Source organism: Dunckerocampus dactyliophorus, chromosome 4, assembly GCF_027744805.1.
Source record: "Dunckerocampus dactyliophorus isolate RoL2022-P2 chromosome 4, RoL_Ddac_1.1, whole genome shotgun sequence".
In the NCBI taxonomy this organism is placed as follows: domain Eukaryota; kingdom Metazoa; phylum Chordata; class Actinopteri; order Syngnathiformes; family Syngnathidae; genus Dunckerocampus; species Dunckerocampus dactyliophorus.
Window position 1 is genome coordinate 33,739,491 of NC_072822.1, and position 27,397 is coordinate 33,766,887.

Sequence of the window (27,397 nt, forward strand, 5' to 3'; positions counted from 1 at the left end):
AGACTCTAAATTGTCCATAGGTATGAATGTGAGTGTGAATGCTTGTTTGTCTATATGTGCCCTGCCATTGACTGGCGACCAGTCCAGGGTGTACTCCGCCTCTCGCACGAAGTCAGCTGGGATAGGCTCCAGCATACCCCCTCGACCTTAATTAGGATAAGCGGAATTGAAAATAGATGGATGGATGGATGGATGGATGGATGGATGGATGGATGGATGGATGGATGGATGGATGGATGGATGAGCATAGAAAACGGATGGATGGATGATCTCTGCCGAGCTCTTATCAAATGCACTTCTGCCACCTTGTGGCCGTTTTTATGATTTAAAATTGCTCTGAAGTGAAATGCATTAGTGTAGAAGTGCGTCATCACCTCTTCTTGCCTCTCGCACTTTGGTACTGAACGAGTTAGACAAGGACAATTTGCCAGAAACACAGGATTATTTCAGCAATGATAGCAATCGGCCAATAAAATGAACTACACTTTACAGCATGGTTGTGATAATCAACATCTGTTACATTTAAATAGACATATTTTTCCTACATTTTCGGTTTTATATGCAATACATGTTGCTGACAATCGTGAAATAATCTACTGAAAAGTAACGCTACTTCGCTAGCAGTCCACATGTATCTTCTCCTGTGCATCGCCACGGTTGTTTGTTGTGCGTCTATGGAAATTATGTCATCAACACTTCCGATTGGTTGAAATTGCCTTAACAGTCCAGGCTGCAGAAATAGTAATAACACGTCACTGTGTGATGGAGGTTTTTTGGACCACAGAGAGGGGCAAATGCGTTTATGAATGTTTTAGACAATATCCGTGTTTGTGTGGACATGGCCAAAGTTGTCTTCATCCTTGGCAGCGTAGGGTTCATCCCCGAGTCCACCAAGAAAGCAAACACGAAGCAGAACTATGTCTGGTTTGCTACTTGACGTCCAAAAGACCACTGAGCTTCTTTGATAGCGTAAATGGAGAGCGAAGCCGTGTGACGCCTCGCCTTTGAGAAAGCATTCGTCCTCACTCCTTAACTCGCCGCTTTTCATCCTCGGTCAGATCATCCAGGGGGATGTCCAATCTGTGAAGGCACCTCTCTACCTTGTCTACATCAAAGCACAGTTACATATATTAACACCTCCCTCGTGTGTGTGTGTGTGTGCGCACGGGAAAATAAGGAATGCAAATCAAGCTGTGCAGGGAAAGTGAAATGTAATTAAACCTGAAAGGAGTCTGTTTGATTCTTGAAACAAACAGATGTAGTGGTGGCGTTACAGATACTGTAGGGTATTGGTCGGGTAAGAGTGGGGATTGACTGAGAAGTTCAGGTTAGCGACAGAATACTAAAGTGCTAACATTATGTACACATTTCAGCAGTGACATGCTTGCTCAGCTGAGTCACTCAAGAAAAACAAAATGATCAGACTTGGCCAAACAAGTATTTGTCACAGCTGTAGACTTTATTTAGGAAGTGTAGCAAAGCCTACCTGGCGGTGATTTGATCGCCTCTTCTCTCAAAGGTGGATCAAACAAGTGAGGATGAGAGATTTTTCTCACGTTTGGCGACATTACTGTTAGCACGTCATTAAAATCTAATTTTTGCATAATCAGGGTCCTTTAACTTGTTTTTAGTTGTAATGACCACAAATCAAGTGCTTGCAGATAGATGCAACCAAATACTTGTTGGCACCAGGTTTTGTTGATATGATTAGTTTTTTGCTGGAAAAAAATGAGGTGGAGATGAGTCCAGAGCTCCAGGTTTTATTTTAAGATGTGTAGCAAAGCTTGCTTTTTAGTGATTTTATAAAAACTGGAACCCAAGGCCAGGGTTTGAGCACCTCTTCTCTTAAAAGTGGAGCAACCAGGGGAGGGAGGTGATACATTTTTTTTATCACTTATGGCTCTAGGGACACATATTACTGTTAGCATATAATTAAAAAGTCACTTTGGCATCACAGAGGACCTTTAACTTGTTTTGGTTATCATGACCATTGCTGATAGGATTCGTTTTTTGGTGACAAAAAAGTGTGGTCAAGATGATTTTAGAGCTTCATGTTTTATTTTAAGATGTATACTCGGTCCCCAACTTACGAACACCCGACTAGCGAACACTCGCAGATACGAACACAAGCCGACTGGTCTATATTTTATTTTATTTTGCCTTGTAGTCACTCAATCAGTATTTATACTGCTACTGTACATGCTTGACCAGTAGAGGGCACTGTGACACTGCTAATGGGACCAACAGAGGAAGAGTTAGACTGGGGAGATACAGTGTAAAGCTAAATGGAAAGCTAAATAATACAACCCGGACAGAGCGTGTGATTAAAGTTTATGAAGAGTTAATAGGCCTGCTTAATTCTACACCACCCACAGAACACTACCTCTTTTAGATGAGTCTAACCACCACCATTTGTCCTTTTTTTCCAATAACTCCTCCTCCTCCACAACGACGTATGCTCGACCACTCCTCTTCAAAGGTAAATAACATTTATCATTACGTATTATTATATCACTTTTATTATTGTTTTTTTCATTAATTATCCTGGTTTAATATTACTACTGCATCCAAACTCATATTTACATACATACACATATACTGTATATGTATACACGTACATGTAGTACCTATATCAGTGGTAATACTACCTTTTCCCCTACTTAATAACAATTCGACATAAGAACGGTCGTCTGGAACCAATTGTGTTCATAAGTTGGGGACCAAGTGTATAGTGGAACCTGTTTAAAAAGTCATTTTTAAATTTGTAATGACCAAAAGGGCTTGCAGGTGGATATTGGACGGTAAAAACACACATGACAGGAAGGAGGAAGTGAGAGAGCGTGGAGGAGTGTAGCATGCAGAAAGTTACGCATTGTAGGAAAATTTTAACGCACGCACACGTGCGCACACACATGCACATATATAGTTCAGTTCCAAATGTGAACATTGTAAGTAGGTCATGGTGTTATATTTGTAAATAAATTGTTATTTTGACCCCTTTTTGTGTTGTTTATGTCGTGTGAGCTGTCACAAAAGCAAATATTTGTGTCAAAGTGAAAGTTATGCTTGAAATGAATCTTTTCACAAAAAGCTGGTTTTCTTCCTTTTGCAGTCGAGAGCTGATATTTTCCTGAAACTTACGTACTGTATGTTCTACTGCTGATTACTAAAGAACGCAAAACGTCTTTCTGATAAAAGACGGGAGTCTAATGTTCTTTTGGTATGTTCCATGTTTATAGAGCCATAGAACACAATACTCTGTGTGTCTTGAAAAATCAGTCATAATCGTCTAAAATGGTCGGTACTGAAGACGTTGTCTTTTGAAAAATGGCTGTGATTGAATGAGTTAATGATTTTATAAAAATTGGAACCCACAACTGCCGAGGCGAGCGTTTGAGCACCTTTTCTCTCAAAAGTGGAACAAACAAGGGAAGGAGGTAATACATTTTTATCACTTTTGGCTCAAGGGACACACATCACTGTTAGCACATCATTAAAAAGTCACTTTGCCATAATAGAAGACCTTTAAGTTGTTTTGGTTGTAATGACCAAAAGGCAAGTGCGTGCAGATGGATAAATTGCAGTGGCGGAGCCGGACATTTGGTGAGACCATTACTCACAAAGTGAGGTTGAGATAAATATAGGTTCATTTTAAGAGTCAGCTGGAGTGAGCTTAACCAGCTACAACTCAACACCAGCAAGACAAAGGAGATGATCATTAACTTCCAGAGGAAAACATCCCATTTCACACCGGTGAACATCCAGGGAGCGGACATAGAGTTGGTAGATAGCTACAAATTCCTGGGTGTTCACCTTACCAACAAACTGGACTGGTCCGTCAACACCCACGCCCTCTACAAGAAGGGCCAGAGTCGCCTCCACCTGCTGAGGAGACTGAGGTCCTTTGGTGTGTGCAGGACTCTTTTACGGACCTTTTATGACTCTGTGGTGGCCTCAGCCATCTTCTATGCTGTGGGCTGCTGGAGAGGGGGCAGCACGGACAGGGACAGGAGCAGGATCAATAGGCTGATCAGGAGAGCGAGCTCTGTCCTGGACGGTCCTCTGGACTCCGTGGAGGAAGTGGGGGAGAGAAGGATGTTGGCTAAGCTGACATCCATCATGGACAACACCTCTCACCCGCTACATGACACTGTGGGTTCCCTTAGCAGCTCCTTCAGCAGCAGACTGTTACACCCACGGTGTAAGAAGGAGAGGTTCCGCAGGTCCTTCATACCGACCGCTGTCAGGCTCTACAACACCTGCACCACCTGAACCATGTTGTGGTCACTATGTCACTATGTATTCTTTACTTGCGTATCTTGCTTGCTGCTGTAACAAGTGAATTTCCCTGCTGTGGGATAAATAAAGTACAATACAAGATAATACAGTGAAGCCAGTTTAAAAAGTCACTTTTAAGTTTGTAATGACCAAGTGCTTGCAGATGGATCGATGACATGGTACATTTCTGTGAAACAGGCAAGATGTCTTTTGAGCTTCAGGATTTATCTTAAAATGTGTAGCAAAGCCTGCTTTTTAATTATTTTAGAAAAATTGGAACCCGCAACTGCCAAGGCGAGTGTTTGAGCGTGGTGGACCTCGGTCCGGTCCTTGGTACGGATACGGATCCATTGAAGGCCCTTTACGGACCCATGACCAATTAAAGTGAATGAGAAATATAATAATAGCACATAATCATACTCGCGGGCCCATCGCAGCGGCAGTTTGTGGGCATGATTGACAAACGCAGTGGCATCACTCAGAATGAGCCGATGAGATACTTTGTTTACTTGTCGAGAAGTCAATGAGAGAACCATGACTTGCTCAAAAGTAAGAAAAGTTGATGAAGAAAAGCGAACATTCAAAAGTGAATGAACAGACCGATGTATGTTCATTCTTCCTAAATCCAGTGCAGAAGCGCCGTGTCTCATAGCCTCTGAAACTTTAGCGCTTTAGTGCAAATGTTCACTAAGGATTGTATGGGTATTGCAGCAAAACAACAACCTTTCCCTGACGGGAGACTTGTGAAGGAGTGCATCTGCTGCAGGGACCTCACTCAAAGTTACACAAAAAGTGGAATTGTCTGACAAATTCTATGATAACAAGATAACAAACATTTCTTTTAAATGAAATTTCGGTGCCAAAATGATTGTGTCGTGTTGAAACAACATAGGGTGATGTGCAGTTTTCATTACATTTCATATTCATATCAGTTAGTCTGTTTGATGCAATTTAAGGCAGAGTAAGGTTTGGACCTTTGCTGTGCGAAAATAAAAACGGACCTTATTCAATTTCAATTGAAGACACCTGCTCTAGGGACACAGATTACTGTTAGCACATCAATAAAAAGTCACTTTAGCATCATAGAAGACTAACAAAAGATTTAACTTGTTTTGGTTATAATATTCATTGTTGATAGGATTATTTTTTGGTGGGAAAAAGTGAGGTTTAGATGATTTTAGAGCTCTGGGTTTTATGTGTAGTGAAGCCTGTTTAAAACTTTCACTTTTAAGTTTGTATTGACCAAAAGGGCTTGCAGATGGATAAATGCAACACAGTTTGTGGTGATGATATGGTGGTTTTCTGGTAAGATGTCTTTTGAGCTCCAGGATTTATTTGAAGATATGTAGCAAAGCCTGCTTTTTAGAAATGAATTCACGAACATTGGAACCCCCAACATTTGAGCATCTTTTGTCTCAAACGTGGAGTAAACACAAGAGGGAGGTGATATATTCGTATCACGTTTGGCTCTAGGGACACGTATTTCTGTTAGCGCATATTTAAAACAGCAATGAATGAGTTCAATCAATTTCACACGTATGTTTTCATTTTGCTTGAGAAGCGTTCAAGTTAAGGTTGTATTTCTTCCATTCCACTGCCTAAAGTGGCGGTTGGTTAACGACAACATGGCTTCTCCCATCACTCAACACTTCACACCTTTCTCGCTTAGTTGGCTGATATCATTTGTTCTACTTCGCCGCTTTCTCGCTTACGACGGCATCACGGTGTGGTGGAGACAGATGAGAGTCTGGGAATGAGTGGAATGGAATGGTCAATCCTTGACTTTGATGACCGTTTGGAGGCTCTTCGGTGACTCGGCGGTCGCAGGACTCGAGCGCTGCCGGATGCCGTCACACAGCGCTACCACGTTCAACCTTCCCCACCCGTCAGTTGGCGTGTTGTGTTCATCCTGGCCTGAGATCGATACTTTAAAAAGTGTCTGGCGGGAGACGGAGTAGTCGCCCAAACTGTTTTGGCACCTCATTTAAGAGCGTTTTTGCTTCCTGCGAGGAGGCGATGTGTCTGCTTTGTCTGCAGGAGGACGCCCGGCGTCTAAAGCCAACTGATGGAGTTTTTTATGTTGCACAATGAACACGGAGATTAGAACCCAGAGAGAAGAGAGGAACACATCAGGAGGCTCGCTATGATTCATGCTACACCTCCACCAAGATTCTATGACGAGCATAAAGAACATGTTTTGAATGTTAGCACATTAGTGAATGTTAGCACATGTTAGTGAATGTTAGCACATTAGTGTAGGTGGGCACATTCTAGCATGTGTTGGACCTTCGTGGCGTATGTTAGCATGTGATAGCTCATGTTAGCGCATGTTGAATGTCGGAGCATGTTAGCATGTGCTATCATTGTAGTGCACGTTCATCCACATTGGCCACACGTCGACACAGACTGCAGAAGACAACGATCACTTTGATAGGATACGCTAAGACGTTACATACGGTGGTGGGAGAAAGTGTTTGCCCCCTTGCTGATCTTTTATTTTTTTATGTTTGTTACACTTAAATGTTTCAGATCATCAAGCTAATTTCAATATTAGTCAATGACAACACAACTGAACACAAAATGCAGTTTTTAAATGAAGCTTTTTATTATTAAGGGAGAAAAAACCCAAAGCTTCATGTCCCTGTGTGATAAAGTGATTGCCCCCTAAAGCTAATAAGTGGTTGGCCCCCCTTAGCAGCAACAACTGCAATCAAGCGTTTGTGATAACTTGCAATGAGTCTCTTACAGCGCTGGGGACGAATGTTGGCCCACTCATCTTTGCAGAATTGTTGTCATTGTGTCACATTGGAGGCTTTTCCAGCATGAGCTGCCTTATTAAGTTCATGTGTTATGACCCTGGGTCGTAAGATTTTTGTTTCTTTTGTTGGGGCTGATTGTCCAAATATACGGCAGATATGTTTTTTTTTTCTTGTGTCGGAGGACCCCGGCTCCTGACTGGCTGCAGTGAGGACCCAGCCCTCCTCCCTCCATAAGAGGCAGCGGGAGAGGCCGGGTAGAAGAAGAGCATCTCCCATCTCTTTCTCCTCCCAACCTGCCACCCCTTGGACTTGTTGGACTTTAAGCAAATGAACACCTTATGTTAGAGACCTGCTGCTCTTTTCCTTTTCTTGTAAAATAAATTCTTGCACAGCCAAAAGAGAGGAACTGGTGGTACTTGGGACTTGGCTGTCACTGTGGTTTGCTGGAGTCCCAAAGCTTTAGGCCCTGTCCACACCAATACGGATATTTTGAAACCGCTTATTTTTCATGCGTTTTGGCCTCTCATCCACACGTTTATGGAGGATTTTGTCCTGAGCTTTTGGAAAACTCCAGCCAGGGTAAAGATTTTTCAAAACTCCGGCTTCAGCATATTCGTGTGGATGTCGAAAACAGACCTTTTGGCTCGTTGCTGACAAATGACGTAACAATTACTGTATGTGCCGTTATTTCCACATTCGATAGCGTAAGGATAACTTCATGTGTGCAATGGCTAACATAACATTGCTGCTTTCAAGCAAGCCGAAATGACTTTTTGTGTGTGGAAGAGTAAACTTATGCATACTTTTGCTTTACATTGACAAACAAAGGACGCTATACCGGCTCTGACACCCCCGTCAACGATGGCAATTTAGGACAAGACCCGATCGGACCTCTAGCTGGTGGGACAACTTTGACAAGAAACTGGTGATTGCGTTTGACGGAGCTGCATCGCCCGCTCATTGAAAGCGTCCCTGTTATATACGCCTGCTTGTTTTTTATTTTTATTATTTATTTTTATTCAATTATTTCAGCAATGATGTAGCGTCACAGCCGATGGAGTTTCTTGATCAATAAAATGAACTACACTTCTCAGCACTGTAGTGATAATCAACATCTGCTACATCTGAATAAAGAACGTGTTTCATCCATTTCCAGTTTTATATTCAATACATTTTGCTGACAAATGTGAAATAACCTACTGAAAAGTGTTGCTACTTTGCTAGCGATCCACATGTAGCTTCTCCTGTACATCGCCATCTTTGTTATCATACGGAAATGACCCCATTGGCGCCTCCGATTGGTTAAAAGCGCCGTAACAGACCACAGCTGCAGCGCCCCCTTACTTTGGCATGCGCATGACAGCCTGCATGCGCGTGTTCGTGTGGATAGGAATAGTTTTAGAGCGTCACCGTGTGGATAGAGATTTTTGTGACACCAGAGAGGGGCAGATGTGCCTTTTTGCCTGAGAAATGGATTTTGAACCTTTTCTAGACCGCCAGAGCTCAATTAATCTCAGTTAACAGTTAATCTCAGTTAACAGTTAATCTCAGTTAACGGGGGAGTCATCACTTCTCCACACAGGTTTGGATTTTCTTTCTCCCTTAGTAGTAAAAAATGTAAAACCTGCATTTTGTGTTCAGTTGTGTTGGCATTGACTAATATAGATCAAAATATAAAAAATATCAAATAAGAAATCAGGAAGGGGGCAAACACTGTATTTCAAGAAAAAAACAATATCTCAGCTTTGTGGTCAAAGTGAAGAAGTGTATTTTTATTATTATTACTATGAACTTCTCTCTTTCCTCTTTTTTCCTGTTTTTTTCCCCCCAAACATTTCAACTTTCTTTTTAAATCATCTTTGTCAATTTTCTTTACTCATGATATTATGATATTGAAAAATAATTTCAAACTAATGTTAGTTACTTTAATATTTCATCTCTGCGCTACTAAAATTATATTATTTTTCCTCATATTTTACAAGTTTATTCTCGTAAAATTGAAACTTTTTTTCTTGTTGGAATGAGACTTTTTTCTCTTAATGGTTTGACTTTACTCGCGTAAAATGCTGCTGGGTTTTTTCTTTCTTCTTGTAAAGTTTCTTATCGTAATTATGGATGACTTTATTCCCATCATACACTGCTGATCCAAATCTGAAAAACTGCTAGAATTTGCATTTTGCACATTTGGATCTTAATGAGGTTTTAAGTAGAGCTACAATATGCAAAAACAGGGAGGGGGGGTGAGACAAAAAGCATTTTGAAAAGTAATTTATTGAAAACAACAAACAAACGGAAATAGGCTGTTTATCAGCTGATCAAAAGTTTAAGACCACAGGCAATAAAAGCCAAAATCTGCTCAAAATTCATTTTCTGTCAGGCATTCCCACTGTCATGCCCTCCTGATGCTAAAGCTAAGAAGCTTTCTCTTCTTCAACGTGGTGGGATTGTGGAGCTGCATCAGCAAGGCCTCTCGCAGCGTGCCATGGCTGCTGAGGTTGGGAGCAGGAAATCAGTCATCCACCTGAGATGTTTTCTACCCGGCCCAGTGGAGGGGGTCCATCATGGTCTGGGGTGCTTTTTCATTCAGTGGAACACTGGAGCTTCAGGTGGTGCAGGGTCGTCAAACGGCGGCCGCTTACGTGCAGATGTCGCAGCGGGCATCCCTCATGACTGAGGGCCCTCGTCTGTGTGGTAACAGCTGGGTTCTTCAACAGGACAACGCTGCAGTTCACAATGCTGGCTTGACCAAGGACTTCTTCAGGGAGAACATCACTCTTTTGGACCATCCTGCATGTTCCCCTCATTTCAATCCCATAGAGAACATTTGGGGATGGATGGCAAGGGAAGTTTATAAAAATGGCCATCAGTTCCAGACAGTTGATGCCCTTGGTGAAGCCATCTTCACCACTTGGAGCAATGTTCCCACTAGCCTCCTGGAAACACTGGCATCAAGCATGCCCAAAGCCATCTTTGAAGTGATGAACAAGAACGGTGGAGCTCCTCATTACTGAGTCCTACTGAGAACATTTTTTGTTCTGGTTTGGAGAGTTTTGTTATTTTTTGAGCGATGGTCTTAAACTTTTGATCAGCTGATCCTTCTTGTTTTTGCATATTGTAGCTCTACTTAAAACCTCATTACGATCCAAATGTGCAAAATGCTAATTCTAGCAATTTTTCAACTGGTTTTTGGTCAGGAGTGTATTTTGACTTTATTCGCTAAACATTTTTCCACAGCCTAATTTTTCAAAAATTACAACTTTATTCATGTTTTTACCTGTTTCTCATAATATTACAACTTCAAAAAAAAGTCTTTTTTTTCATATTTCAGCTTTATGCTACTGAAATGAAGTTATTTTTCCTCATAATATTACAATGTTATTCTCGTAAAAATTAGGAGTTTTTCTCATTAAATTTTCAGCAAATGGCCCCTGGGCCACACTTTGGACACCCCTGCGTTAGCTACTGTAGATGAAATCAAAAGTTTTGCTTTAACCATTTGGAGTCCTGGGCAGGATTTTGCCTTTTTAACGTATGTTTGTATTTACCTTTATAGTTCACCTTAAAAACCTTTTGGGTTGATTTTTTTTTCTTTTCAGTTCGGTCTCACGTGTGTGACTGTACACTTATTTAGTCATTTTGACATCATGCATGAACACGTTGGGCCTAAAATCGCCCAAAAGCCTAAAATCCAAGTACAAGAAAATTATTTTTTTTACTGTGAAAATGATGAATGAACCCTTTTTATAATGTAGAGTGCAAATAGACATTTATCGAACAAGAGAGTGGAATAAAACTTAAGTCTGGTCCATGTAGGAATTTCAAAGCCATGATTCTCCGCGTCAGTTGGCCACTTGATGGCAGTGTGGGATTACCCCCCCCCTTCCCTTACAAGCAAATGGCCTGTAATGCCCGTGGATATTCTCATTCATCCACATCATTGTACTCACAGGGCATTGAATCGATCGCAACAGAAGTGTTCGTGTTGTCTTAGAAGACGTTTGGCCTCTCATCCGAGCAGGCTTCATCAGCTCATGCTCAAAGACTAGGTGGGACACACACCAGTCAGACTAGATAGGACAGCTCTAGTCTGAGAATTTGTTGCAAGATCCAATTTATTGATCCTATTTATTGATTTTGTGGTGTGAAATACCAATCGTTCGTTTACATGGAGTGCCCGCCAATAAGTTGGTTCATTCCATTCAGATGCAATGATGGTCATGGACCCACCCGAAACCAAGGTGGTGGTGACTTGTTTGTTTGTTAGAGGCTAAATGAGTGAAACTTTTAGGAAAGGACAGCATTGCATGTGGAGAAGGGTGGTGTCGCAGACCTCCCCCTCTGTTCAGAGATGGCTTTTCAACCTTAATGCAGATGGCTTCAGTCAGTCGTCTGTCAAACCGTCTGTCTTCTGTCCTCAAATGAGTGCTCTTTCTGTTTGAGGCGCAGGTAGACCGCCGAGTCTTGACCTGAAGAGTTAGCTCGTCTGTGTTGTGACATGTGCCTGCTCAGTGGTTGCTTGGTTTCCCCAATGTAAAAATGTACAAATCAGTGCATTCCTCACTGCACTGAACACCGTACAGCAGAGTGTTCTCCAGGGCATGTGGGGGTACTGGCATGTTGTGTTTGTTCAAAACCCCTTTTTTTTTCTGTGGTGCTCGGATAGATTGATGTCAAGCCTTTTCCCCCCCACCAATAGTAAGGTGGTGTCATGTTTCATTGCCTGTTTACGTTGGCTTACACTGATGGCGCTTACAAATGAGCGCTGAACGTGACGACTATTATTAACTTATTCCACACCAAAGATGTATTTATACGGTTTTAGAAACCTGAACGCCCCATCCCAAAGATGTATTACATTTTTCACGCGGGGGGGAGGTTTGCGTGAGAGGCAAAAAGAGGTGATGACGCAACTACACACTAAAAGATGTCACTTTTAGAGACGTTTTAAGGCATAAAAACGGCCACAAGGTGGCAGAAGTGCATTTGATAAGAGCTCGGCATGGATCATTTGCATGTATTAACACAGTCGACAGCAAGGAGGAAGTGGAAGACCATGGAGGAGTGTAGCGTGCAGAACTTTAAGCATTGTAGGGAAACTTTAACGCACGCACCCGCACACACACGTGCACACACACAGTTCATTTCAAATGCGAAACTATAAATAGTTCAGGTTTGTAAATAATGTTTTATTTTGATGTAAAACAACCCTTTTTTGTATTGTTTATGTTGGTATAGTAGTTTAGATATTTGAGCTGTCACAAAAGCAAATATTTGTATCAAAGTGAAAGTTAAGCTTGAAATGTATCTTATTACAAAAAGCTGGTTTTCTCCCTTTTCGAGTCGAGAACTGATATTTTCCTGAAACTTATGTTTCACTGCTGATTAGTAAAGAACGGAAAAAGGTAGATGAAAGACGGGAGTCTTATCTTTCTTTTGCTAGGTTCCATGTTTCTATAGGCATAGAACACAATATTCTGTGAGCCTTGAAAAATCTGTCAAAATTGTCTAAAATGGCCGCTACTGAAGGGGTTGTCTTTTGAAAAATGTCAGGGATCGAATGAGTTAATCATAAGTCTGATTTCACTCGAGCAATTTTCACCATTCAAAGACTCGTACGCAGGGTGAAATCTGTTTTTTGGAAACAGAGCGCCTGTGTGTCTACGTCGGCATAGACCGCCAATACGAGCGTTCACATGCCTTAAAGCTGGGGTGTCCAAACTTTTTCCAGCAATGGCCACATAGTGAAAAATGAAAGGATGCAACTTTGTCACTTTAATATTTTGAGAGAAAGATTCCACTTTCTGTCAAAAATATGTATGTCACCTGTCATGATTGATTTATGACCCCCCCCCCCCCCCCATTCATTTTTTTAGTTCGAACATTTTAGTTTAGTACACAATGTGCATACCACCTGTGCATTCTTTTGCATGAAATCCTACAAAGGTACTGATATCATTCATTCATTCATCGTGCAGTATGGTATCCAAAGAGTGGTTCTGGTGCCAGCGCCTTATCAACCCCACGACTACAGTAAGTCATCAAACTTAGCAAGTGTGGATCAGTACAATAGTCAGCCCAACCCAGCGGTCGTCCGCAGACTGTTTGATCTTCTATGTTTTTTAAAACAACCACATGAAGCTGTAAATTGCAGATGGAGACGATAATCCAGCCTGCAGACGGTTTGAACATACGACAGAAAGGCTCACGTCATAAAACAACAGCCATAACTTTATCCTGGGTGTGATAAAGTGATACTTACAAAATCTATTTTTTATGATTGTTTTTCTTATGTATTGTACATTTAATGGAAGGCAATGAAAGCATACATTTTTTATGGATTTTTTGTCATTTAATACTTATTTCAGCTTTAAAGTGCGTACTATATAAGACAAATGGATAACGGTAATTACCTCGGATGTTGAAAGCATGTCCCCGTCCCCCACCATGTCTGCTTTAATGTTCAGCAAGTCTTGCTGGAAAAAGAATCCAATGTACATTCAGCCCAGTGAGGTTAATGTTTTATTTCTATTCCTTGATTTTACGTCTTTCTTTCTATCTTTTGTTTATTTCTTTATTTCCAAACGCAGTGCCACTATACTGCAAGTGTTCAAATACAAGAATGTACTACATTCTATACTCTTGCGGGGGGCTTTTCCCCCACAACTCCACCCATTTCTTTGGGGCAAGTGTTCCAGCCTATCTGGACGTACTGTATCTCAGCATGTGTGGTTCCAACTGATTCCATGTATTCCATCTCAATCTAATTTCGTACGTACTTTAAAAATTACCTTCAATATTTATTTTTTTTAGAAGACCAGATTTGTCATTATGTACTTTTTTTGTCCAAATGTAGTGTTTTTGCATTGTCCAAAATGTAGTATTTCACAGTTAAACTGTTACCGTCATGTCTCTTAATGCACCCGGAGAGATTAGAGGGTTTGAGGTTGTTATTAATATTATTATTATTATTCATTGTCTAGTTGTACAGAGCAGTGCGGATATGATGTTTTTGTATTTATTTTGTTATTTTCATTGTGTCCTTTTTAATCACAGTCAAACCTGTCATAGCGGCCACCTTTATAGAAAGGCCACCTGCCGATAGCGGCCACTGAAAAATCCCCCGCAGAAAATGTATGTGTCATAGACACTGTGTATAGTGGTCACCTGTCTAATGCGGCCAGCGGCCACCCATTTTGTCTGCCTTGGTCAATATCTGGCTGCATATAGCGGCCAAAATGCCGACTCAAGCAGAAGCTACATGCACGAAAACGTTTTGTTTTTTAAGCAATGAAGCCGTCGTGTGTAGACTTTAATTACTGAGTCCTAGTCCTAGTTGGACATAAAAAAGACGTCTTCTTACTTTGCAATGCCGCCCTGAAAAGATTCAATGACGGCCAAAACGGTAATCTTCCCACTTTGCAATGCCATGAATAGATTCTAAAATAGCCAAAACACCTGAATAAAACATCTAAAATATCACTTAATTGCCGACTAATTGGAGATTAGAAGCCCATTCAATAAGAAAGGAGCGATGGTATTGTTAGTTTACGACGATGTTCGCACCTCCTCCGCACTCAATTGTTCACGCACACACCCATTCATGACTGCTTCACGTGTATCCTGTACTTAAATCCTCGCGCTCGTTCACTCAAATTTTTATTTCTTGCTTTTAAAATCGTGTTTTAAAAAAAATCAAAGATGGAAATTTGTGACTTTCTGCAGGACAGGAGCGAGCGTCCCCTGGCCTGCGCTCTTATTTGGCGGGCTGTGCATTCTCCGGGGAGGAAGAGGCAGCCGCTTCATGCCTGGTGGCCGCGCAGCTGCGGTCAATTAACATTTGTGGCGGATAAAAGGCCAGCGGCGTCGAATGTCGTTGTTGTTATTGATATTACTAGTTTCCTCACCGGAGCTGTTAGCTAGATTTACCTACCTGCTTATGTGTCAACAGAGCTTTTCCCCTTTGTCTCTTGGTTTTGCTCCAGTCTTTTTGTGCTCCTGCAGAAACCCTGGTCACAGATCCTCTATAAGACAGAAGCTCTTTGCTGTTTTCAAGGACCCAAACTGTAGTCAAAGATCCTCTATATGCCAGGAGTGATCTGCTGCAAAAAGGCTGCTCTGTGTATCACAGTGACTCAAGCGTTGCAGCATAACAAATGTGTTTCCAGTTTGCTATGGAACATTTCTCTCTTTTAACGTGTGTGTGTGTGTGTGTGTGTGTGTGTGTGTGTGTGTGTGTGTGTGTGTGTGTGTGTGTGTGTGTGCGTGTGTGTGTGCATGTGTGGGGCTGTGTGTGTGTGTGTGTCACCCTGTCAGAGATCCGTGAGGCCTTCAAAGTGTTTGACCGCGACGGTAACGGCTTCATCTCCAAGCAGGAGCTGGGCATGGCCATGCGCTCCCTGGGCTACATGCCCAATGAGGTGGAACTGGAGGTCATCATCCAGAGACTCGACATGGACGGTGACCACACACACACACACACACACACACACACACGCACACACACACGCACACACACACACACACACGAACATTGAAGCGAAACCACCACCTGCTTTTTTTGTGTCCCCCAGGTGACGGCCAGGTGGATTTTGAGGAGTTTGTCACTCTTTTGGGCCCCAAGCTGACGGCGGCCGGGATGCCGGACAAGTTCAACGGCACCGACTTTGACTCGGTTTTCTGGAAGGTACGAGAACGTCCGTTGGCGTCACGTCATTCGTTACACCCCGCAGTGGATCCTTGAAAGTTCAGCGTTTCCTGGAATTTGGGGAAAATTGGATCCTCGAACGTTGCAGATTTTAAACCGCATGAGACGTGGGATTGTGTGTGTTTTGCTTTTTCTTTGGCTTTTGCCACACTAATTCCGAATGAAGGAGCATTTTCAATAAGGGGTTAGCTTCTTTTTGCACTTGCATGATGCTGAAGAATGTTGAAAAAAATGACCAGCGTGAGGCATCTGCGACAGAAATGACCTTTGCATCATGTTTTTACCATTACAGTTCACACTGTTTTATTATTTTTACATTTCACATTTCACTTCAATAGGTTAACTTCTTTTTACACTTGCAGACAGTCAAAAATGTTCAAAATGAGAGGTGATGCATCTCATGATTCAAGATTCAAGAGTTTTATTGTCATATGCACAGTAAAACAAGTGGTTCTGCTATGCAATGAAATCCGTATTCTGTTCATTCTCCCTAAAAAGAAAGAAAACACAAGAAAATGAATAAGAACAGAAGAAAACAAAAAAGATGTTCAGTGCTATGAGTGTGTGCGTGTGTTGCGTGCGGCGTGTGTGAGTGCTTCGTTGAGAAGCCTGATGGCCTGTGGGTAAAAGCTGTTTGCCAGCCTTGTGGTCCTGGACTTCAAACTCCTGTAGCGTCTGCCTGACGGTAGGAGTGTGAATAATGAGTGTTGTGGATGTGTGCTGTCCTTGATGAGGTTGTGTGTTCTTCGTAGGACTCTAGTTTTATAAATGTCTTGCAGTGAGGGGAGGGCTGCCCCAACAATGTTCTGTGAGGTCTTGATCACCCGCTGGAGTGCCTTCCTATCACGTGTTGTACAGTTACCGTACCAAACAGTGATGGAGGCGGTAAGGACACTTTCCATAGTGCATCTGTAGAAGCAACTCAGGATTGTGGTGGACATGCCAAATTTCCTCAGTCTTCTCAGGAAGTACAGTCTCCTTTGGGACTTCTTCATAATTTGTTGGGTGTTGTGAGACCAGGTGAGGTCCTCGCTGATGTGTGTGCCAAGGAACTTGAAGGTTTTCACCCTCTCCACCTCAGTCTCATCAATAAACAGGGGTCTATGCGGCTCCTTTTCCCTTGTTCTTGGGTCGATGATCATCTCTTTAGTCTTATCTGTATTGAGAAGGAGATTGTTATCACGACACCAAGCTATGAAGTCCGCCACCTCTCTTCTGTATGATGTTTCAACACCACCAGTGATCAGTCTGATGACTGTAGTGTCATCCGCAAATTTAATGATGCTGGTGTTGTTCTGGGAGGCCACGCAATCATAGGTGAAGAGCGTGTAGAGGAGCGGACTCAGCACACACCCCTGTGGGGTCCCAGTGCTCACAATTCTTGAGCTGGATGTGCGATTGTGGACTCTGACTGACTGGGGTCTGCCTGTGAGAAAGTTAAACACTCAGTTACAGAGGGAGGGTGACAGGCCAAGTGTGAGGAGCTTATTTGTGAGTTTGTGGGGGCTGACTGTGTTAAAAGCAGAGCTATAGTCTATAAATAGCATTCTGACGTATGTGTCCTGGCCCTGTAGGTGAGAAAGGGCTGTGTGGATGGCAGTGTTGAAAGCATCATTCGTTGACCGGTTTTGGCGATATGCAAACTGTCGAGGGTCCACAGTGTCAAAAAAATCAGGCAGATTTGCCGGCTCACCTTTGTCAAAGTTAAAAGTTTTTTACCTTTTACTTTTCTTTTTTTCCTTTATGAGCAGTGCTTAACTTTGCGTTACGTCTTTTGTCATTAAAGTTAACACCCTTATTTATGTATGTATGTATGTATGTATGTATGTATGTACTTTATTTATCCCACAGCGGGGAAATTTACTTGTTACAGCAGCAAGCAAGCAAGATACACAAGTAAAGAATGCATAGTGACATAGTGACTACAACATGGTTCAGGTGGTGCAGGTGTTGTAGAGCCTGACAGCGGTCGGTATGAAGGACCTGCGGAACCTCTCCTTCTTACACCGTGGGTGTAACAGTCTGCTGCTGAAGGAGCTGCTAAGGGAACCCACAGTGTCATGTAGCGGGTGAGAGGTGTTGTCCATGATGGATGTCAGCTTAGCCAACATCCTTCTCTCCCCCACTTCCTCCACGGAGTCCAGAGGACCGTCCAGGACAGAGCTGGCTCTCCTGATCAGTCTATTGATCCTGCTCCTGTTCCTGTCCGTGCTGCTCCCTCTCCAGCAGCCCACAGCATAGAAGATGGCTGAGGCCACCACAGAGTCATAAAAGGTCCGTAAAAGAGTCCTGCACACACCAAAGGACCTCAGTCTCCTCAGCAGGTGGAGGCGACTCTGGCCCTTCTTGTAGAGGGCGTGGGTGTTGACGGACCAGTCCAGTTTGTTGTTAAGGTGAGCACCCAGGAATTTGTAGCTGTCTACCAACTCTATGTCCGCTCCCTGGATGTTCACCGGTGTGAAGTGAGATGTTTTCCTCTGGAAGTTAATGATCATTTCCTTTGTCTTGCTGGTGTTGAATTGCAGCTGGTTAAGCGCACTCCAGCTGACAAAGTCCCTGATGACCGTCCTGTATTCCAGATCATTCCCCTCTGAAACACAACCAACGATAACTTCTGGATGTGACACTGTGTGGAGTTGTGTGTGAAGTCCGAGGTGTAGAGGGTGAAGAGGAAAGGGGAGAGCACCGTACCCTGAGGGGCACCTGTGCTGCAGAGTACCATGTCAGACACACAGTGACGGAGCCTCACATACTGTGGTCTGTTGGTGAGGTAGTCTATAACCCATGCAGTCAGGTGTTGGTCTACTCCCACACTCTCCATCTTCACTCTGAGTAGTTACAGCTGGATGGTGTTGAAGGCACTGGAGAAGTCCAAAAACATGACCCTCACAGTGCTCCCACTGTCCTCCAGGTGTAGCAGTGATCTGTGCAGCAGGTAAATCACTGCGTCGTCTACTCCGATCCGAGGCCGGTAAGCAAACTGCAGGGGGTCCAGCTGAGTGCCCACCAGGGGTCGCAGGTGCTGCAGGATAATCCTCTCCATGGTCTTCATCAGGTGAGAGGTCAAGGCAACAGGGCTGAAGTGGTTAGGCTCCTTGGGACGCGGTGTCTTTGGGATCGGGACCACACAGGAGGTCTTCCACAGGGCCGGGACTTTCTCCAGGCTCAGGCTGAGATTGAACAAGTGCCTGAGAACTCCACAGAGCTGGTCAGCACAGTCCTTGAGGATTCTAGGGCTGATGCCGTCCGGTCCCGGGGCCTTCCTTGCCTTGATCTTCTTCAGCTGACTTCTCACCTGATCATCAGTTATGGAGAGGGGGGTAGAGGATGGCTGGGATGGGGATGTGGGGGTGAAGAGTGGTGAGTTGGTAGGAGGGGGAGGGAGGGCAGACTCAAAGCTGTTGAAAAACAGATTGAGTTCATCTGCCCAGATCTTGTCCCCACTGGCTTGGTCTCTCCCCACTCCTTTGCCATGGCTTGTGATGGTCTGCAGGCCTCTCCAGACTTCCCTGGCATTATTCTCCTCCAGCCGCTTCTCCAGTTTCCTCCTGTAGCAGTCCTTCCCCTTCCTGATCTTGTGCCGGAGTTCCCTCTGGACACTGCACAGCTCCTCCTTGTCCCCCGAGTTGAAGACCCTTTTCTTCTCGTTCAGCAGGGCCTTAATCTCAGAGGTCACCCAGGGTTTGTTGTTGGGAAAACACCGCACCAACTTGGAGGGCACAGTGTTCTCCACACAGAAGTTGATATAGTCTGTGATGCAGTGAGTCATGCTGTCAACGTCACTGCCATGGGGACTACAGAGCGCTTCCCAGTCTGTTGTCTGGAAGCAGTCTCTGAGCCTAGCACTGCTCTCCTCAGACCACTGCTTCACAGGCCTCTTCACAGGGGGTTGTCTATGTCTGTGACGAGATGGACGAGGTTGTGATCAGAACGACCCAGCGGGGGGAGGGGGGATGAGGTGTATGCATCCTTGATGTTTGCGTATTTAAATTTGTACCTTTTATCATTCAGGGCTTAACTTCTTTTTACACTTGTATGACAGTTAAACATTTAAAAAAAATGAAATGTATGAGACAAATCTGCCACGCGACCCATCTTTGTGTTGCGTCATTAAAGGTCAAATATGTTCTTTGAACATTTCAAGCATCAATTTCACTTTGACACAAATATTTTTTGCTCAAATATCTAAAAAAATATATACCACAACATAAACAACACAAATAATAACAGTTTCCACATTTGGAACTGAATTATGTGTGTGCATTACGTCTTTTGTGTTATTTCAATGTTTACCTTTTACCATTAAAGAGGTTAGCTTCTTTTTACACTTGCATGACAGTTAAGAATATAAAAACATGTCATGCGTGAGGGAGGTCTGCGACATGGATCACCTGTATCGAGGTCTTTTTTTTTTTTACCTTTTACTATTAAGAGGTTAACTTCTTTTTACACTTACATGGAAGTTAATGACGTAAAAAAATGGAAGGGGATTTGCGGCATGTGTCACCTTTGTGCTGTGTAATGCCTTTTTGTCATTTTTACCTTTTACTATGAAGAGGTTCACTTCTTTTTACACTTGCACGAGGCGTTAAAAACGAGGCATCCGCATCGGAAACCACCTTTACATCACGTATTCGTCATGAGAGTTTGTGCCGTTAGCATTTTTACCTTTTCCCATGAAGAGGTTCACTTCTTTTTACACTTCAATGTCAGCTGCAAATGTTTACCAAAATGAAACATGTGAGGCAAATCTGCAACGAGCTCATCTTTGCGTTGTGTCATTAAACTTCAAATGTGTTTTTTTAATTTTTTTACTACAATACGTGCATCGGTATCCAAGCGTTCAATACGCCCGTATCGAACCGTGACCCCCGTATCGAACAATATGCACTTTCATATTTGATTTCATCAACTTCTGACGGCACTCTGGGCTGAAAGCTCAGTGCATCTGCTGAAAATGTTGAAAAATGTGAAAAATGTTGGCAATTTCAGTAAAAAAAAGGCAAGGTCATTTATTTTTTATGGCGAAAAAATATCGAACCGTAACGCAAACGTATCGAACCAAACCAAACCGTGAATTTTGTGTATCCTTGCACCCCTATTTTTTACTCTGAAGAGGTTCACTTCTTTTTACACTTGCATGAGGGATTAAAAAAGGTTAAAAATGCATCGGAAAGCACCTTTACGTCACGTATTCGTCACGAGAGTTTTTACCTTTTTTAGTTACGAGGTTCACTTCTTTTTACACTTGAGTGAAATATATTTTTTGGTTTGTTTTTACCTTTGACTATCACGAGCTTAACTTCTTTTTACGTTAATGACGCGGGAAAACGTGAAGTGCGTGAGGGAAACCTGGGACATGGATCGCCTTCTCGTGCCGCTTAACTTAAAGCAGTTTGATTATTTTTGTCGTTTTTTTCACGATCCGTATCATTTCTTGTAACCATTTACCGCTAAGAGGTTAACTTCTTTTTACACTTGCATGTCAGTAGCTGGCCGCAAATATCGCCTGTGCGCTTCATGGAGCCTTTGGCGTGGCGAGCAGGTCAGAGGTTGCCAGAATGGCTTCAGAGGCTCCGCCGTGCCGCGTGAGGAACATCTCTGAGCGTGACGCAAGCACAGTAGAAGATTCCTACGTCTCTTTGTCTCGTCTCGTTGCGGTCCAGTGCGACATGCAGAAGCTGACGGTGGAGGAGCTCAAGCGTCTCCTCTACGACACCTTCTGCGACCACCTGTCCATGAAGGACATCGAGAACATCATCATGACGGAGGAGAACCACATCGAGAACCCTGAAGACTGCCAGGTGGATATAGACAGTAAGGACGACCCCTTTGCGCTCGGCGTTAATGCCTTCATCATCATCGTCATCGCTGCATCTTTCATCGTTTGCAGTGTCCTCATGATTACTAGCCCCGCCCCTTTCTTCTTCCCCTTACCTCATGCTGATTGGCCGACTTTCCAAGCCTCTGCCTCATTCGAGAACAACTGGGTGGCTTTTGGGCTTTCGTTATTAATGCCAACCATGCTAATAACTAGCATGCTAACAGCTAGCATGCTAGCAACCAGCATGGATACCTCGCGATGACAAACAAGGCAACAACTATTGCTTCAACAGACAAAATGCTCAATTTTAATATGATATCCAAATGCTAAAATGCTAAAGCGAGCTTCCAGACAGAAGGGGGGGGGACTGTCATGTGACTCACCGTGTCACTTGACAATGACTTGGGCAGATTCCTTGGAATTCACTAAAAACCTAAACAAATATTATTACAATTATGTTAATTATAATCACAACACCATTTTTAAATCTAATAAATGTTTTAAGAGAAAATACTGAAACTGGTTAAAAAAATAAAAGGGTAAAAGTACAAAAACAGCTAATAGCACAAAAAAGATTTGAAAAAGTTAACTTTGCCGAGTGTAAAACAGTCATAAAAATATATTTTTTAAAGTGTTCATCATTAAAATGATTGAAAAATATAACGTAAATAAAATAATAAAGTAAAGAGTAAAAACAGTTTGTTTCCTCTATTAAAAATGTAAAAGTAATTACATTTTCTAAATTTTTAATTTTGAAACTAGAGAATCAGTCGTGAGTTCGATAAAAACTGTAAATTAAGTTCAAATTAAAAATCTCCAAAAAAAATGATCACGTTAAATTTGTGTATATTCAAAAAGGGTAAAGAAAAATGGTTATTTCAAAAATAAGACATTTGAAAGTAGTACGACATTAAAATGATTTATTGAAAATGTTTCATTTTTGACCGAGTACAGAAAGATGAGGCTGACTTTGCCAACGAGTCACGCCGGATGTTCTGACCTGACGTCTTTCTTCCTGCTTCCAGGCTCCAGCCCGACGCAGCAGGTCAAGCAAACGTGCGTCCGCAAGAGTCTGATCTGCGCCTTCGCCATCGCCTTCATCATCAGCGTCATGCTCATCGCCGCCAATCAGGTGCTGCGGAGCGGCATGAAATAGAGGGCGCGTCCCGGCCCACCAGACTGCGGGACACCGAGACGAAGAAGAAGAAGAAGACAACAGGAGACGACAAAGACGTTTCCAAGGTGTACAAAGACACGTGTCCACACATCACTCCTCGTTATCGTCGTGCTCGTTAGCGGTGGCAGCTCTGCAAGAGACGTGTCGTGACTGTCCGCTCGTGTTTTTGTGTGCCGTGCGCTCGTTCCAAACGCAGGAGACGTGTGCGAGTGGGTATGTGTGGAATACTGCAGGGGGCGCTGTTGCAGATGGACGCTCAGGGCAGGCTGACTGCAAAGCGCTAACTGAGGACGGCTGCAGCGCAACACTCCACCGCAAGGGGGCGCCTGGCGAGCCTCGGACAAACTCATCTATGCATGACATGCATGGACTGTAACGGCCGTCTTGTTCGTAAACGTTCTTATCAACGTTGTGATGATCTCGACTGTGTTCTAATACCAAACTGTGAGACTGTATGAGGATGTGTGTGTGTGTGTGTGTGTGTGTGTGCGTGTGTGTGTGCGTGTGTGCGTGTGTGTGTGAGACTATTGTCTTTCTATCTTTGTGACATCTCACCTTGATTGTTGGGACATTTGTCTTTTTGTGGGGACTTTTTGGCTGCTCCACACAAGGAAAATGCTAACCTTTTAGACTGTGTGTGTGCGCGTGTGTGCGAACAGGAAGGGCTGTTCTACTTCATGCTGGTCAGAATCACTTTGCGAAGGTCGCAAGACGTCCAAAAAGCCCACTCGTGTGTGTTTACAGTTTTGCATCCTGTCGGACGCTGTTAGCCTCGAGCAAGCACGCACGGCAGCGTTGCGTTGTTTCCTGTGTGTTGCTGTGAAGCAATAAGCAAAGACGCCGTCCGGCCGGCGGCGCATTGAGCAGACCAATTGTCGGAGATGCTACAACCAACCGAACCAACTGAAAGAAAGCTCTTTTTAAAAAGAAGATGCTAACAGTTTCAATGACAGTTTCGAGAAGTTGGTCTTGATATTCCGTCAGGCCAAAAACGTTGCAATAAATCACAATTTGAGTCGCACTTGCTTGAAATTGGACTTTCGAATGCAAACTTGTGCTAATGTGCTAACATTGTGCCAACCTGTGCGTTAAACGAGCTACTGTGACATGTGCAAAAATGGAATAATGCACCAAGATTCAGAAACGTCCACTAACATACACTAAACACATGCTAACCTTAACAAATATGTGCTACGTAGCATATGTGGATGCGTGGGAACATGCACAACCATCCGCTGACGTGGCAAAGCATGCTATGTGCTACCATTTACGAATATACAATAACATGCTATCATGGCAGTGCATGTCCCCACATGTCAACATGCTAAACTGTGCTACCATGCTCCAACATTCAATGTGCACTAATACATGCTAACAAGCTTAAATGTGCATGATGTTTGCTAGAACATGCTTACATTTGCTAGAATGTGCTATAACATACACTAACATACCAACACACGCTAACATGTGCTAACTAACACACTAACATTCCAAAATTTTCTCTAATATTAATAGCATACTTACACATGCTAAGATGTGCTAACATTCACTAACGTGGCACAGCATGCTAACATTTGCTAACTAATACTTTAACATTGCAAAACCTTCACTAATATGCATTAAACACACACCTACGCATGCTAACATGTGCTAACACGCTCATATACACATGATGTTTTAACACTTGCTAGAATATGCTAACATACATGAACATACCAACTAACATGCGCTAACATGTGCTAACTAATATGCTAACATTCCAAAACCTTCTCCAACAATAAAGACATACTTACAGATTGTAAGCTGTGCTCACATTCACTTATGTGGCAAAGCATGCTAACATGACCGAAAATTCAACAGGCACTAACACAGGTGTTACTAATACGCTAACATTCCAAAACCTTTTCTAACACTAAATACATACTGACAGATTCTAAGCTGTGGTCGCATTCACAATAGACACTAACTCAAGCTAACATGTGCTAACATGCTTACATGCGCATGACGTTTGGACACTAGACAGGATGTGGTAACATTCAGTAACATACCAACACAGACTAACATGCGCTAACATGTGCTAACTAATAGCCTAACATTCCAAAACCTTCTCTAACACTAAACACATACTTACAGATGCTAAGCTGTGCTCACATTCATTGACGTGGCAAAGCAAGCTAACATGCCCCAACATTCAATAGGCACTAACACAAGTTAACATGTGCTAACTAGCAAGCTAATAATCCAAAACTTTCACTGACATGCACTAAACGCATACTTATGCATGCTAAAATGTGCTCATGTGGCAAAGCATCCTAACATGCTCCAAAATTGAACAGGCACTACCACAGCTAACATTGACTAACATGCTTGCACGCACTAAGATGTTCCAACACACGTTGGCATGCACATGTATGTACTTATATACAGTGCACATGCTAAAATGTGATGATGTGAGGTGCCAGCACTTGTTAGAACGTTCTAACTTAAACTAACGTGCCAACACAGCCTAACATAGGTTAACATGTGATAACTAGTATGCTAACATTCCAAAACCTTCTCTAACACTAAACACATACTTACACATGCTAAGATGTGATAACATTTGCTGACATGATAAAACATGCTAACATGCTCCAACATTCAATAGGCACTAACACAAGCTAACATGTGCTAATGTGCTTACATGCCCATGATGTTCTGACACTTGATAGAATGTGCTAACGTACAGTAACATACCAACACAGACTAACATGCGCTAACATATGCTAACTAATACCCTAACATTCCAAAACCTTGTCTAACACTTAACACATATTTAGACTTGCTAAGATGTGCTAACATTGGCAAAGCATGCTAACATGCACCAACATTCAATAAGCGCGACCACAGACTAACATTTACAAATGTTGGAATGCGCACGTATGTGCTAACCTACAGTACACGTGCTAAAATGTGACATGCATGTGAAGCGCCAACACTTGTTACAACATTGTAACATACACTAACATGTCCTAACACATTCTAACATGTGCTAACATACGTGTCTATCGTAACATGTCAATGTGGGTGAACATGCACTACCATGATACTACATGCTAAGTTGTGCTGACATGTGAAAGCATGCAAACATGCTCACATGCAGAAACACACTAACACGTGCCAACACACATACTACCACAAGCTAACATGCTAACACACGTTATCATAGTAACATAGGTCGACATGGGGAACAAGCGCTACAATAACAATTCAATAAGCGCTAACACATGCTAAATTGTGCCAACATTTCCTAATGTGCCCGAGCACTACCGTGGTAGCGCATGCTAACATGTCTCAAACATCAACCAATTACAGCAAAGGTGACTGAAAAAAAGCACAAGCTGAAATTTTAACAATTTGAAGTCAATTTTAAAAGCAATAAAAGGAAAGGTATCATACATTTTTCTTACATGACAAGGTGTATTATAAAGTGATAACAACAATGTCAACTCTTCATAAAAATGGTCCTAAAAGTGACAAAATAATCCTTGTATCCACATCTAAAATGAGGCCTTCCTTGGCGGAGGTCACAATGAGCCGTCACGGCCCCACAGAGTTGAAACAAATCATTTTATTTTGCACTTTACGAGAAGCTGCGGCGCACAACAACAACTCGCCGCCATGATGGGTGATCCACGTCCAAAATAATGAAGTTCTGATGGTTTGTCCTCCTGTCATCGCTGAGTGCGCGTTCAGGAATAAAGACGTTAGTAATAATTTCATTTGTTGCCTTATTCTTTGACACGTTGGGGTTGATAAGTTATTGCTGTTTATTTCCTTTTTACAGACTGAGGTTTAAAAAAAGCAGTGTGAACGTCGTTTTCATGTTTCCAACTGGACTTGGCTTTCTGTCTGTGTTACTGTCTGTTTAAATGGTGTTTACTCCTCAATTCAACCAAATAATAAACATGATGTACTACAACCGTGAAGTCATCTTCACTTTCTACCCTAAAGTCAAACCTCACCCCAACAAAACCCGACCCCTAGCCTCAATCCAGCACAAACCCAAGCCTAGCATGAACATATCTTAAATCCTAAACCCATCCCCGATGCTGACACAAATACTTGTAGCAGCCATAACCAGAACCCAGGCTTCAATCCCAGCAAAAACCCGAGCCTAACTGAACCCACAGCCCCAAAACTTTTACTTCACTTTGTCTTCCTTCCTGCCTTTTTTTCCTTCCCCGCTTCGACGAGTTTATTTTAGCTGGACAGTTTAACTTTCTTATAGAAATGTGCTTTAATGGCTTAAATCATTTTCTGTTTTGTAGTCTTATTTGTGTTAGGGGTTGCAGTTAGCATTGGGGTTAGGGATGTAGGTTGCATTCGGGCTACGGTTGGGGTTAGGGTTAGGGATGCGGTTAGCGTTAGCGTTAGGGATATGGGTTGCATTCGGGCTAAGGTTAGCATTGGGTTTAGGGTTCAGGATGGGGTTAGCATTAGGGTTAGTGATATGGGTTGCATTTGGGATAAGGTTAGCATTGGGTTTGGTGTTAAGGATGGGGTTAGCATTAGGGTTAGGGACATGGGTCTCGTTTGGGCTGAAGTCGGGTTGGAGTTTTAGTTAGGGTTAAGGACGGGGTTAGCATTAGGGTTAGGGATATGGATAGCGTTTG

At 42.8% G+C, this 27,397-nt stretch overlaps 1 protein-coding gene across 1 annotated transcript in view; it reads left to right on the top strand.

The window, feature by feature from the left end:
• Positions 1 to 26,703, top strand: part of LOC129179349 (calcium-binding protein 7) — a 46,190-nt gene extending 19,487 nt beyond the window's left edge. Inside the window, exons 2-5 of the mRNA XM_054772485.1 lie at positions 15,351 to 15,494; positions 15,608 to 15,720; positions 21,408 to 21,558; positions 22,591 to 26,703. Coding sequence (XP_054628460.1) covers positions 15,351 to 15,494; positions 15,608 to 15,720; positions 21,408 to 21,558; positions 22,591 to 22,721 — 539 coding nt within the window. The 3' untranslated portion in view covers positions 22,722 to 26,703. The remainder of the gene's footprint in view (positions 1 to 15,350; positions 15,495 to 15,607; positions 15,721 to 21,407; positions 21,559 to 22,590) is intronic.
• Positions 26,704 to 27,397: the final 694 nt, after the last annotated feature.